The sequence below is a fragment of the Triplophysa dalaica genome, chromosome 10 (assembly GCF_015846415.1).
Source record: "Triplophysa dalaica isolate WHDGS20190420 chromosome 10, ASM1584641v1, whole genome shotgun sequence".
Lineage (NCBI taxonomy): Eukaryota > Metazoa > Chordata > Actinopteri > Cypriniformes > Nemacheilidae > Triplophysa > Triplophysa dalaica.
The window spans coordinates 4324596-4339037 of record NC_079551.1 but is presented as its reverse complement, the minus strand read 5'-3'; the positions used below and the strand labels follow the sequence as shown (position 1 = coordinate 4339037).

The 14442-nt window shown below is 36.5% G+C and overlaps 2 protein-coding genes across 2 annotated transcripts; both read left to right on the top strand.

The window, feature by feature from the left end:
- Nucleotides 1–389: 389 nt before the first annotated feature.
- LOC130429755 (natural killer cell receptor 2B4-like) lies at nucleotides 390–5130 on the top strand. The gene is made up of 6 exons (XM_056758499.1): nucleotides 390–513; nucleotides 1425–1754; nucleotides 2001–2276; nucleotides 3166–3297; nucleotides 3443–3486; nucleotides 3750–5130. The coding sequence occupies exons 1-6, from the start codon at nucleotides 471–473 to the stop codon at nucleotides 3798–3800; spliced, it is 876 nt and encodes a 291-aa protein (XP_056614477.1). The 5' UTR covers nucleotides 390–470; the 3' UTR covers nucleotides 3801–5130.
- Nucleotides 5131–11095: 5965 nt separating this feature from the next.
- Nucleotides 11096–13676, top strand: LOC130429876 (SLAM family member 5-like). The gene is made up of 6 exons (XM_056758704.1): nucleotides 11096–11220; nucleotides 12086–12145; nucleotides 12272–12571; nucleotides 12780–13082; nucleotides 13208–13314; nucleotides 13632–13676. Exons 1-6 carry the CDS (start codon nucleotides 11172–11174, stop codon nucleotides 13674–13676), a joined length of 864 nt encoding a protein of 287 aa, XP_056614682.1. The 5' UTR covers nucleotides 11096–11171.
- Nucleotides 13677–14442: the final 766 nt, after the last annotated feature.

Below are 14442 nucleotides of genomic sequence, written 5' to 3'. Positions count from 1 at the left end.
ATTTAGCAAACTACTCGTGAAGCCTGTCTAAGGATAAACAAAATCGATTGGAATTTACATCACTCAAGAAGGACTGACAGAAAAAGCAAAACTCCAAAAGTCAAGAACGTTGATGAATAAATGCAATCAATAAACATGTTATGGGGATAAAACGGGTAGCAATGGAAGATTTGAAGAAGGAAGGAGGTTATTACATTTTCAATCAGCCGCTCAAGTATGTCCTGAAACCTGAAGCTTCCTGTTATAGCTGCGACTCCTTTATGCTGTCATCTGATAATAACCACAGAGGAAACTCTTCCAATTGGGTGATTAACTTAAAGGGGCGATTCTCTCAGGCTTCATACGCTGATCCACCCTTGTTTCTTTCTAGCGCTCATCACATGCGTAATCCGGACATCGCGCTACACATTGACAGGAGCTTTGAAACAGATTTCGAGACTTTATGCTTTATTAAGAACTTTGTTCCCAGGATGACATTAGTGAAACTTTGTGTGCTGATCTTCGTTCTAAAAGGTAAGAAAATATTTTGGTAATTTACATTTAACCGTAAAACAGTGCGATGCGAGTGATGATCCTCAGTTATAAGGACGCGAATGTTTGGCAACCGAAATTATTCTTCCGAAAATAACAAAAAGTGAAGAACAACAATCGCGAAGAGAGAGACGCGCTATTACTGCGTGTGTGAAAGCATTTTAAAGTGCCAGAGAAAGATAAGACAAGTGACTTTCTGCAACAGATTCACATTCACTGGATTCTGCTTTGTTAACATACTGGGTGTTGGTTTACTCTTACAACTTTCCACATTCAAATCTATTGTGGATTTACAATCTGACTAGTTATCTTATATATATATCAAATCTCTTCAGACTTCTTTATTGTCAGAGGTTGACATTGAAACAAAAGGACTGCTGAATATCAAGGTTTTCGTTACTGCATTCCTGTGCAAATGTTTACACTTGAGTCTACTGCATTGATCGTTTCCTAATGTGTGCTATATACTCATGAGGGTATTCTCCTATTTTATGAATGTGCAGTGTTTCTAGTTTCTAGTAACTAGTTTCAGAAATACACCACATCACACAATATGATCACGACAAAGATGTTGGTTTTGTGTCAGCAAGAGTTTCATTATTTATTGTAGGTATTGTGTATGTAGGTGGATGACACTGGTGGTATTTGAGGAGAGATCACTTCATATGATTGTAAAGTACTTTGGGTGTACAGCATCACACAATAAGACGTTATAACAATGCCTCATTCATTTAATATCAATACATCTCTTTCATTTATCTTTTTATTAATGGACATTTGACTTTAATTTAAATGTTACTTTCTCATATTTATATGATCAGTTCTTCTTGTGCCACATTATCTGGATTAATCAGACCAACGACATTGAAATACAATCTCCAAATGTGTTTCAGGTGTGTTTGGCTTCACTATATCTGGATCAACACCAGTGTCAGTGATGGAGGGAGATTCTGTCACTCTACACACTGATCTTATTCACATACAGAGACGTGATCAGATTTTGTGGATGTTTGGACCTCGAGAGACTCGGATAGCTGAAATCTATACGCAAAGTGTTAACATGTATGACAGTAATAAGATATTTGGAGACAGACTGAATTTGGACAGTCAGACTGGATCTCTCATCTTCACAAACATCACAATCACAGACACTGGACTTTATAAACTAGAGATCATCAACTGCATAGAAACATCAGGAACGAAATTCAATGTTACAGTCTACGGTGAGTAAAGAGAATTTCATCTTTGTTGTCTGTTGATGGTCATAGACTTAATATTTAAATGAGAAATAAAAAGAAAAAACATGTGTTTTATGAAGATCGTGGGTATTGTAGACCATACAGCGCATAGAGGTAGTCAGGGTTTGCTTGTTAGCTGCTGCTGAGATGATACAACAAAAATGTTTTGCTCTTTTAAAGGCATAAAATGACTGATATTATACAAGTTTTCTTTTCCTTGATGTTTTCCAGCTCATCTGCCTGCTCCTGTCATCGACAGAAAGTCTTTACAGTGTTCAAACTGTTCTGTGTCGTGTTCAGTGATGAATGTGACACATGTGAGTCTCTCCTGGTACAAAGGAAACAGTTTATTGTCCAACATCAGTGTGTCTGATCTCAAAATCAGACTCTCTCTACCTCTGGAGGTGGAATATCATGATACAAACACATACAGATGTGTGGTGTCCAATCCCATCACAAACCACACACAACATCTACTCATCACTGATGTCTGTCAGCCGTGTTCAGGTCAGTACACAGTTATAATATTTATTCAGAAATGTCAGTAGTGATGTTAAGGAATTGTTACACAAGCAAGAGTGCTGTTGTATGGAAATTCAGCCACTGTCAGCATTATTGTCAGTGTGACGTTGTTAAAGGCATTTTTGTTGTAATTATATACACTCTGGTATGGAATTCCCACGAATAATTCCCATGGAACTATTTGCAATCCCCTGGGATCGAACCCACTACCCTGCGTTGTATAATAGGGTTATTGGATAATGTGTATTGATAGTAGGGAAGCACACAGTTTTTTGACCGTTTTAGGTCGTGCTTCATGATGTTAAACAGACTTTTCTGGATTACCCTACGTGGGACCAAGTAGAACAGTATGCTGTATCTACAAGGTATGCTTTTTGTGTGGACTTTTCTGTGAGTGTGAACCAAACAAAATAAAAGTTTATTTATTGAATCACAATAAAGAGAATATGTGCATATTTACATTTATGCATTTGGCAGAGGCTTTTATCCAAAGCAACTTACATTGCATTATCCTATACATTTATACATAGGTATTTCCAATCCCCTGGGATCGAACCCACTACCCTGCGTTGTTAATGTAATGCCCTTACCACTGAGCTACAGAAAAACTATTACATCCTTTTGCAGTGACTCTAAATGCTTCCTCGCTCCTTTACCAATACCTAAATGGAAAATGGAAAGCTGAAAAACAGACGTTATCTTATCATATTTGTGGTTAACACTCAGATTTTCCAAGATGTCTGAACCGTAGAAAATTATGGGTCAAAAAACAGTTTTGTCTCATGTGTTGTAGGTAACGATCACAACATGTTTTGAAAAAATGTTTGTTAAAATGAAATGTACTCACCCAAACCTTTTTTTGTTTTATGTCTAGGTTTACATCATACTGACTTGGTTGTCATCTTAGTGGTTACAGTCATTCTAATATCAGCAGCTGGTTTGGTCTGTTTTGTCAAGATTGTAGCAGTCAAACACTGTCGGATCAATAAACAAGAACCGCAGGAATGTAAGTATTAAAGCAAATATGACAAATCATTGTGCTCAAGACACTAGATAGTTTCATGAGTTTAGACTCGACGAGAGCGAGACAAACAGATGAGTGTCCACTTTTTGACATTTTAAATTTACAGTTGTACGGTTTTATTTTACAGCCAATGAAGAAGAGACGCTATCTTTGAATCACTTGAACAATATGGTAAGATACTGTACTTATATGTTCATTTAACACCATACGAACAAGAGTTGACCAGTAATGAATGACTCACTTTGTTATAATGTTTTTGAAAACTGCATGGTGTAATTCATTTTCTCAAATAGACTGCCGGTATAGTAAACGGGCAACATGGTCATGAACAAAATGAGCCCTATAGTGACGTTTGTGTCTTGAATGCTTTATAGGAACATACTTACGTTAATAGTCCTTGTTCCTGTTGTGACTGGTTCTGTGTTTTCTTACAGGGAGCCACAAGTGATATGGTTTCTGCACCAGCAGTTTCAAATGGAGTTTAACATTATTCCAGTGTCCTCCATAATGTTTGGGACGTTTGTTTCTCAAGCTTGGAGGATAGTATACCAAATGTGATTCCTTCATTCCTGAAGATTTTTCAAAGAAGCAAGATGTCTGATCTCTTTGACTCTGTCCACATATGCATCGAAGAGGGCCAAACAGATCTTCAGTGAAACTAAACTACAGGACAAAAAAAGTATCCAACGTTTTTTTTTAATTTGCATTAAACACACGCTCCAGTATAAGGGTGAAACGAGTGTTGGAGTATTTAAACCAACGCCCTATCCATCAGAAAACGTTCTTCTGCCGCAGGGGTTTCGAAGCAACTGTAGAAAAGTTTCTTCCTGCTTGTCCAAGTATTTGCATATTATTCTCCAAATCCTGTTTTCCCTCCTTGTTAAATCTCAAACATGAAATAATCATGTTGCCTTGGGATGCAGCATTTGCAAAAACAAATCAGTGCTGTTAAAATAAGTGTTATGGCACTGCCACTGCCTTCAATGAAATCGACTTCTCATAATGTGTATCAGTAGCTTGATTGTCTATCTAAACATAAACGAAATAAAATAAAAATCATTAAAAGTTGAACGTTCTAAACAGAAAGCCAGTTTTAAGTTGTTGACAGTTATGGTGATATTTCACCCGAAAATGAAATGGTGTCATCATTTACTCACCCTCAGATTGTTCCAAACCTGTAAACATTTCTTTGATCTGCTAAATAAAAGAATATATTTGGCAGAATGTCAGTAACCAACCAGATCTCGTCACCCATTGACTCCCACAGTATACATTTTCCCTACCTTAATGGGAGATGAGATCTTATTGATTATTGAAATCAGGATTTGGAATTCAGAGGCCCCTGGGAACATGTGTCTTGTAGATCCCCCTTCACAGACATACCCACAATAAAGTTTTCAATTAGAGGTCACTGAAATGGTGAGATTTGGATGATATTAGTGGCATGGGTGCGAAACGCAGCAGCCAGTCGATTAGAACTGAGTGAGGTCATATGCAATTGCTGAAGAGAAATGAGCCAGTGTAGTAATTTATTTACTTTGCTTCAAGTTTGGGTGAATGTACATGTGTGTCTGTATGTTTCGTTTTCTGTGACAATGAAACACAAATAAAGAAAAAGCATTTTGAAAATGAACAGGAATTTGCATTATCACAAGTGTTACTTGAAATAAACATTCACATACCCATCTTGTTGTGTAATTGATAAAAACAACGACAATCACTGTATTTCTTCTTAATAATAGCAGCATAGATAACTGTTCACTGTTCATAACTGTTCAACTGGGTGCTGTTGCATAACTCTACCAATAGAGGGCGCCTCTAGGACGCCATAATTGTCTGAAAGGCCTAGGTCACGTGACCACACAGAGACGATGGCGTTTCTCCACCTGTAGATTTTTTTATTGTCAGAACCCTCCGCTTGGTTCTATAAAATCATCAAAAATAAAATCATGAATGAATGCTGTGTGAATTAATTTGATTATTTAAACAGTTTTTAGGATTTATGGTTTTCTTCACGTTCTTCAATGAATATTCAGTTTGAAACATTTCTTACGTACCTTGACACCAGGCGTTTCTCAGAAATTTGCCATCACACAACTTATAATGCAATATAAAAGTAGTTTTAAAGCATTGTAATGCACCTTTTATAGCATTGCAATGTTTTATAAATAATTGTTATTACAGTTTATGCATTATGACATTTCATTATTACACATTTTAAATTGGTTACAATTCTTTACAACTACATATAATCTATTACAACACACATTATGAAGAATTATATGCATTTTACACTCAAATAACCCTTTATAATGCATTATACATACATGCTTCAAGGAAAGTGTTACCCAAGGTTGTTTTAAAACGTGATCCTGGACAACAAAACCAGTCTGATGGGTACATTCAGAAAGTTGAATAAATAGGCTTTCTATTTATATATGGTTTGTTAAGAAAGGACAATATTTGACCCAGATACAGGCTTACTAGGCTTATTTTCTGGAATTTGAGGGACCAAAAAATCTAAACATTGAGAAAATCCCCTTTAAATGTGTCCATCAGAGTTGCTGTAACCATCCCCTAACAAAAAAGGGAAACGATTTTTCACTCCCTTTCGTTTGCCACGAGACTTTTAAGGCAAATAGAGGAAATGACGTCACCCAAGTGCACTCTTCTCATGTTACATATGGACGCAACGAAGGACATATTTTTTGGATCTTAATAAACGCTCTCTTTACTTTCTGTAGGGTTAGTTTTGATTGCAAAAAGAGGACAAAATACGATTTGTAACGGCAGGGTGACTGTGATATCGCTCTAGTGTCTGTACATCGTGTGTATTCATCGACTAAAATGAGTTTCGTTTCGCTCCGTTCAAGGTACAGAGTGCGGTCATGGCAACATGACTGTCGAAGTATTCTGCAATATGATCAAGAGCGAAAAACTAGAAGAAAAGAAGCAACATGAATAATCGCAGTTTATCTACAGTCAGAAGAAGACTGAACAACACATCGCCCTTCATTCTGTGATCTGAACAGAGTGATATGACTCATCACAGCAGGTTTGTAACATGTTCATAATATTAACTCGATATGCAAGAGATCTCTCTAATTCCCTGTTTACACTTTGCGAGTCGATGAATATTTGAATGGTTTGTGATGTTGACCTTTTATAAGAAGAACTGCCCATAAAGAGAACGCATAGAACTAATTTTCTTCCACCAAGGTCCGCCCACCATAAGTGCTCCCCCAATCCCTCGCATTCAGTCGCGCGCCCTCGCATTCTGTCCTTTCCCAACTTCCAGGATTCAGCCGAACAAGCCTTATTGCGACTACTGTCTATCAGCTGAAAGTCCCCTTAGCACAGAAAGAAAGAGTGCTCGTGTGAATGTGCAGGGAAACATTTCTTCTCTTTCTTGTGATTGAATCGTAGAAGGACAAGAATTTCATACAGTTCCTCCTTAAACAGCAAGAGGAAGGAGAGGTTTTATAAACGGAGAGTTTTCGTCATCTGTTTCATTCCATAGAAGCGAACAAATGGCACTAATGCCGCTTTGGTTATTTTCTCTATTGCTGATGAAAGGTAAGAAAGATTTTTAAAGATTTACATTAAACTGCACACGATGTGATTTAACTTACAGCGCTATTCTGTTCATCATCTCTGTATAGTATAGCGGTGGAGAGAGAGCTCGGAGAAAGTAACTGTGACTGTATGGACTCGCTGTCCAGAGTACCGATCGCAGTATGACACAATAATACCTGAAAAGAAAATCGAAATCGCGGATTTTTATTCTTATAGAAATGCAGCGCCGAATAATGAACGTATTCACACCTGCGCTTCACACACGCATGGAATGTGCACGCGCACCGAGGCTCTCTGAATGTGCACACAGAATAATTGTATTATTAACATTAGAGACGTTGTTGGGTTGTAGGCTATTTGTAATATTGCAGTCTATTAAATAAGTGACATTCTTTTATATTCATGATTCATGTTATGTTAGAGGTATTGGAGGTTGGAGGAATTATCAAATTGATAGAAGGTGTCACTTACAACTGTCAACATTGTTAAAAGTATTTCCTCTCGATCTGAGGTGGAAAACCAGTAAGAAATCAGTAGAACAGAAATTTATTTCATTGACTATATTCACTGAACTATAAACATGGACATTGCATGCAACAAAACAAACAATAAAGAAACAGTAACAGTTTGGCAGGGCGTCATTTTTTTGCTTTCTGTGTGGTTTAGCTCAATTCCGTTGATGTTCCCTCATCCCTGTCTTGACAAAGTATTTTCCTGGCAACTCTTAACTATGCTGCAGCGACACAAATAAATATTGGAAACTTTTCTCTAATTCAACTTTTTGTTAATAGTTTATTAAGGAGATTTAACTTTCATTCAAATTATATTTACTTGAATTTTGTCATATTATTTGGATTAATATCGGAACTAATAATTTTAACAAATAAGTTCCAAAACGTCTAATAGATATTTTTTTCATTTCAGTAACATTTAAATACTTTTCCCCCAAATGTATTCTTCAGGTGTGTTTGGTGTTGATGCAGATGAAGTGAAGTCAGTGTCAGTTATGGAGGGAGATTCTGTCACTCTACACACTAATCTAACTCACATACAGACAGATGATCAGATACTTTGGCTGTTTGGACTTCAAGCGACTCGTATCGCTGAGATCTATCATCAGAAACCCAACACATATGATAAAACTGGACGATATGGACGGAGACTGAGGATCAACACTCAGACTGGATCTCTCACCTTCACAAACATCACAAGCACAGACTCTGGACTTCATGAACTTCAGATCATCAACAGCAGAGGAACTTTGTTCCAGACATTCAATGTTACTGTCTATAGTGAGTAATGTGAATATCAGCCTTGTCGTCTGTCAATGGTCATTGATTTGTTTTTAACAGTAAAGTAAATGGAATAGAAACATTTCTAATTCATGTACATCTAAAGTGTATCATAACAGCACAGTGTTATGTGCACAGTAGTAAGCAGGAGGTTATGGTTTTGGCTGGTTAAGATCTGCTGAGATGCTTTATGTACACCATTTTCAAACATTAAAAAACTTTGCTTTCTAAAAGCAAATCCTGACAAAGTACGTGAATTCTAATGCAGCATTTAAATTGATGCTAGAACATTTTCTTTATGTTTTCCAGACCGTCTGACCGTTCCCATCACAAACCAAACTCAACATCTCAACATCACACATGACTTAAAGAAATATACAGGTATGTGAACAGGTATTTTTAAGTCGTGATGTTTAGGAATTGTCACACAAGCAAGAGTCCTGTTGAACCAAATATCAGCGAACCTGTTGGAAGTATTATTGTCAGAGCTTAAGAAGATATTCTGCTCATCTGAAAATATCCGTGGTAAAATATCACACTGTGTGTACACCGTGCGTGCCGTGATACGCCAAAAGAACCCGTTATAATTTTACATATGTCGAGGGTTTTGTTTCGGTTGTCGTGTCACGCCTGTCGCTTCTGGTGTAGACACGGTGTTAGAGTTTCAAAGACGGTTGTGCAGGTAGTTGGTTCCATTGTTTGGACCTCTTGAAAACTGAAAAGTACAGCAATGATGATTTAACAATTTACCAAATAAAAAAAAAGATGGCTTAAAGCAACCCAGCTCTGTCAGTTAGCAGATATTTGTTCATTATATATATATATATATATATATATTGTGTTGCATAAAATAAAGTGTTTGTGTGGACAAATAAACATCTGCTGAGGACATGTACTGTAGGTAACCAACACTACATTTGGCAAAGTGTTTCATAAAATGAAATGTAATTACCCAAATCTGCTTTTTTCATGATGTCTAGATGTGAACCGTTCACATGTTTGTGCCATCGCAGCAGCAGCGTTCATGGTTTTCATCATGATTGTTGTTGCAGTCAAACATCGTTGTGTTTGTCTGTCACTAAACAATCAGGGCAAGAATGTAAGTATTACAGCAAATATTACAGCAAATACAACAAATCTTGTCACCTGCTTTTTTTCCCAAGAGTTTCATTTTAAACTCTCCCGTTACACACTTCCTTATATAAACATTTACTTTTAATTTATTCACCCACAGGCCATCCCAGCTGTAACATATACTGTGCTTCAGGGTCAAGTTTATTAATCCACTTAGGGGCCATTTATTTCTCAGCCAGCAGTAAAAAGACTATATCCACACCTTTCCAGCAGTTATCTGTCAGTTTAGTAAATCCTGACAGTAGGTTTTTTTTTACTTTTGTGCTGGCACAAGCTATATCACAAGATATGACAATCATTTCGTTTACTGATCTGATTATATATTTGTTCAGTTAAAGATTGTAGCTTTAATGAGTGAAATAGGCCCTATGAGTGTTATTGATGCTTTTTATGAACATATTTAATCAATATTAGATTAGATTAGATGATTAGATTAGATTCAACTTTATTGTCATTACTCATATCCAATTACAGTGTAACGAAATGTAGTTAAGGTCTAACCAGAAGTGTAATTTGCCCTTGTTCAGTGTAGTTTTACAGAGACCCACCAGGGATAAAGTTTTACCACTAGCAGCTTGAAAAGTAGTTTTATGCAGACATTGTTTGTAGTACACTGTACTAAATTTGATTTCTGCCTCCCTTAAGACAGATGTCTGATGTCTCTGATGATGCTCAGCTCTTCTGGATCTGATGCTGTAAACCAATCTGATCACATCTTTAACTGATCTATACAGAAGATAAAAAAGACATCAGTTTGCGAACTTCAACAAGCTGCTGATAACTTTCTCTGTATTTCTTAATTTCAATGTATCTTAGCAATTGAGAATGTTTGTTATAGTCTACTTTATGAATGCTTATTACTTTTGACATCTGTTACCCAAAATGGCACTTTTGCGCATTGCTGGGATTTAGGTGTTACTTAGGAGTCACTCTCCATTCGTCAACAGAAAACTGTTCCCCATCATAACAGTATTGTTCCCGGTTGTTAGTGGCCTATTTCAGCACTCGCACTGCAAGCACTCGCACTGCAAACACTTCTCAGGAATGCTTGAGGAACATGATACAGACTTGAGGGTTTTACCCTTGCTTCCAAAGTGCCCAGATCTCAATCCATGACAGTTCCTCTTCACAACCTCAGGACTTGAAGGAACTGCTGCACTTTTTTGTACAATGTATTTACATTTTTGTATTTTGTATGTGTGTGAGTATATAAATATTCAATAAATGAATTGCTCATACCATGTCTTTAGGTTTTATTTGTAGCAACATGAACATGAGGGCAATAATATTTTCTCCAATGGAAAAACCTTTTATGTCTCCCCTCATAACACAGCATTAAGATACATAGCTTGGGACATGAACGGATACCAGAACCATGTTGTCTGCTCCTACACTCCTGACCACGACACACAGAAGTTCTCCACAGTGGCCAATTAAAACAACAATATACAAATTAATATGCACTTAATACACAACCATTATAATAAAAATGTAATTAGTTAACTACATGTGTCGAATTAAATATAAGCAATTTCTTACAACACAGCATTTGATAATCTTGGAAAAACTTATTTTCATATTTAATGTAAAAGGTGTATATGTCATCACTTCATGCAGTATGAACTAGCAAAAACTATTGCGTAGTTACTCATTATATATTAGCAACAAGCTATACATGATGGTGAATACCGGTGTTAAAGGGTGTGATATGGAACAGCGGATCCGCCCCCTTGGCTAAACAACGACCTCAAGTTGTTTTGTGGTAAGTTGCTTGGCCGTCAGCGTCATCAGCGCTTCCATCAAGAGCCTCTCCAACTCCACTTCCAACCTTCATCATATCCCGAGGATACCAGGATGTTATTTATACGTATTTGTGTTGTGCTCTCACCGTTTATTGTCAAAGGTAAGAACGTCTTTTGGTGACTTACGTTGAAGAAAATTTTGAACTTATTATTGAACTCATTCAAGCGTTGCTATGTCCGCTGAAACTGCGTTTAGGATGTTAACTCGATTCTCTATGTGAACAGTCGTCATGAGAGACTCATTTGTGATGTAAGAGAATTGCCTCATAACCTGAATTCAATGCGAATACTTTAGTGCTTGTTATTTATTGTGTTGTTTATTATTTCACGCTATATTTTTGTTTAAACGCCCTGTATCATCCTATCGCACGAACATTGAGTCGTTTAATACTCGTTAATTCATTCTTAGCTAATTGATATGAGTTTTGACAATGTGTCCTGCACTTGCTGCTTCAAACAAACCATGACTCTAGCGAGCGAGAACTCCTTCATTTGTGTCTGTGCAACTATGAGTAGTTTCGCGATGGGCGTGTGGGCGGTCTATAAAGTCACGCTTGTCGGCAGAGTGCGAGGATGTGTCTTTTGAGAACATTAATACTTTACGTGTTTCTCTCTCCGATAATCGTGGAAAGTAATGATGTATTTCGATACCGTTTTAAATGTTGACAAAATGTTTATATGCCCTCGTTTTGAAAAAATCGTCTGCAAAATGAATAAATGTTTGATTTCTGATTCACATTCAACGAAAAACGCTTTTCTTGATCTTAAAACTTGACATTTTAGACTTTACATTGAAAGAATTTCCTTATCATCTGAACTTCGGATCCAAGACATTACCACTTTTGACGGTAACTTTATATATTAAAGGCAACTGAGACTCTGACAGAATGTAGTAATACCAGGATAACAGGAAAGAGGTTTGATCAGTAATATTCATGTTCTGTGTGGTCTGTGTGTCTTCCACAGGTCTTCAGCTGCTTCCACAGACCCGTGAGGATCCTAACAATCTGAAACATGCAGATGAAGGTACTTGGAAGTGAAGGTTTTCTAAACCAAGCTTAACTTTGGATGGAAAAAGTTGTTATAAACTCTTAAGATATTCTGCTTTTCAATAACATTTAAATACTGTACATTCTCTTAATGTGTGTTCAGATGAAGTCAAGTCAGTGATGGAGGGAGATTCTGTCACATTACACACTGATGTTATTCACATACAAAGACGTGATCAGATACTGTGGATGTTTGGACCTCAAGGGATTCCAATAGCTGATATTTATAATCAGAAACCCAAAACATATCAGACTGGAAGATATGGTGGTAGACTGCAGATCAACAGTCAGACTGGATCTCTCACCATCACAAACATGAGAACAACAGACTCTGGACTTTATAGATTAGAGGTCATCAATGGGAAAGAAACATTGTTCAAGATATTTAATCTAACTGCCTATGGTGAGTAAAGAGAATTCAAGTCTTGACAAGTCAAGTCATAAGACATCGAGCTTGTTGTCAATATACAGTATGCTCTGTGTTAAGGAGGTTCGGCTGGTACGCTTGCTGCTGAGATGCTATTTTACATCATTTTTTTACAGTTATACATTTTCAAAAGTGTATCCTGACTAAGAAAACGTTTTCAAGCGGCTGATAAATTGTTTTTCAGCTCGTCTGTCTGTTCCTGTCGTCATCAGAAACTCTTCTCAATGTTCTTCATCATCAGAAAGATCTTCAGTGTCAGAATGTGTGTTGTTGTGTTCAGTGATGAATGTGACACATGTGAGTCTCTCCTGGTACAAAGGAAACAGTTTATTGTCCAGCATCAGTGTGTCTGATCTCAACATCAGACTCCCTCTACCTCTGGAGGTGGAATATCACGATACAAACACATACAGATGTGTCATCAATAATCCCATCACAAACCACACAAAACTTCTACACATCAATGAACTCTGTCAGGCGTGTTCAGGTATGGCAGGAAGACCTAAAACTTGCTAATGGGTGCACACAATTAAAATAATTTACATTTCCAAACCATTAGTTATTACTTAAACGTAAATTATCACTTAAAATGTATTAATCTTTTTCATACAGATCCCAGTCAGCATTATTTAATACCGCTGATAACTGGTCTTGTGGTGGGGCTGCTGGTCATCGTTTTTGTGATTTTCTGGCATAACTCTAAACAACAAATAATGAGAGTGAGTATTTTTATACTGTAATATTGATACCTAAATATTGTAAATTACATCATTTTGTAAGTAATTTTTTACTATAGTTCAGACAAAGATACACTTGACCAAGCACTACGATAATGTTGTTGCTGTTGTATCGTTGTTGCTTTAGTATTTTTACTTGTATATTGAATCAGAAAATCAGTTACTTATCAATATACACTTTTGTGGCTTTACTCATTTGATCATACAACTGAATATGCAAATTATGTCATGCAACGTAATCACTTGGTTTATTATATTTGGATTTCAGATTTTTTTTTATTTCTGTCTTTTTCTAACAGGATGTTGAAGCAAATCAGACAGCATACTCAAATGTAGTGACATAAATACCAAAACAAACGAATAAATTATGTTTTAACATAATTTTGACTGGTTGTCGTCAATTTATTAAAAATAACAGCAGAATGTTTTTCATTACAGAGATATTTACGTCAAATATGATGACATGGGTTTTGACGGACAGATTGTCCACCAGAACACAATTACATTGACATCACCATCAAAAACCCAAGCTACCCGCCCCCATCCTCCACCAACACATGAAACCGTGTCAGTGTCTTGTTTATAAGATTTGATGGTGCTTTTAAAAAAGAAGTTTTTGTTGTCTCTTTCAGGTAGTTGATGATGGAAAGTTTTTTTGGGTAACAAGACTTTCTGAATGATTCAACCTCCACTTCAGTCGTTTCCTATAAAAACCCAAGGCTAAAGACATGAAAATATATACATAACTTGTATTACTTTAACTATCAGAAAAAACTTTTCATTAATTAAAAAGTCTTGTAAAAAAACTACAAAAATTAAAATTGTATAAAAAACAAATCTGGCGGCGCATAAAAAGTCCATGTTCTTTGTTCCCAATGAAAACTTTTCTATAAAAATATCATGGAATGTCACTAATGTGGCAGTTAAGTATGTACAGGACCACCTGAGAAAAAGAGCTCTCGATATGTCAATACTTGGTGGTTTCTATCCCCATGTTAAGTCTCTCAACTTGAAAGTTTCCTAATGTGTGCTATATACTCATGAGGGTATTTTCCCCATTTTATAAATCTTTAACTAGATTTAGAATTATACCACAGCACACAACATGAA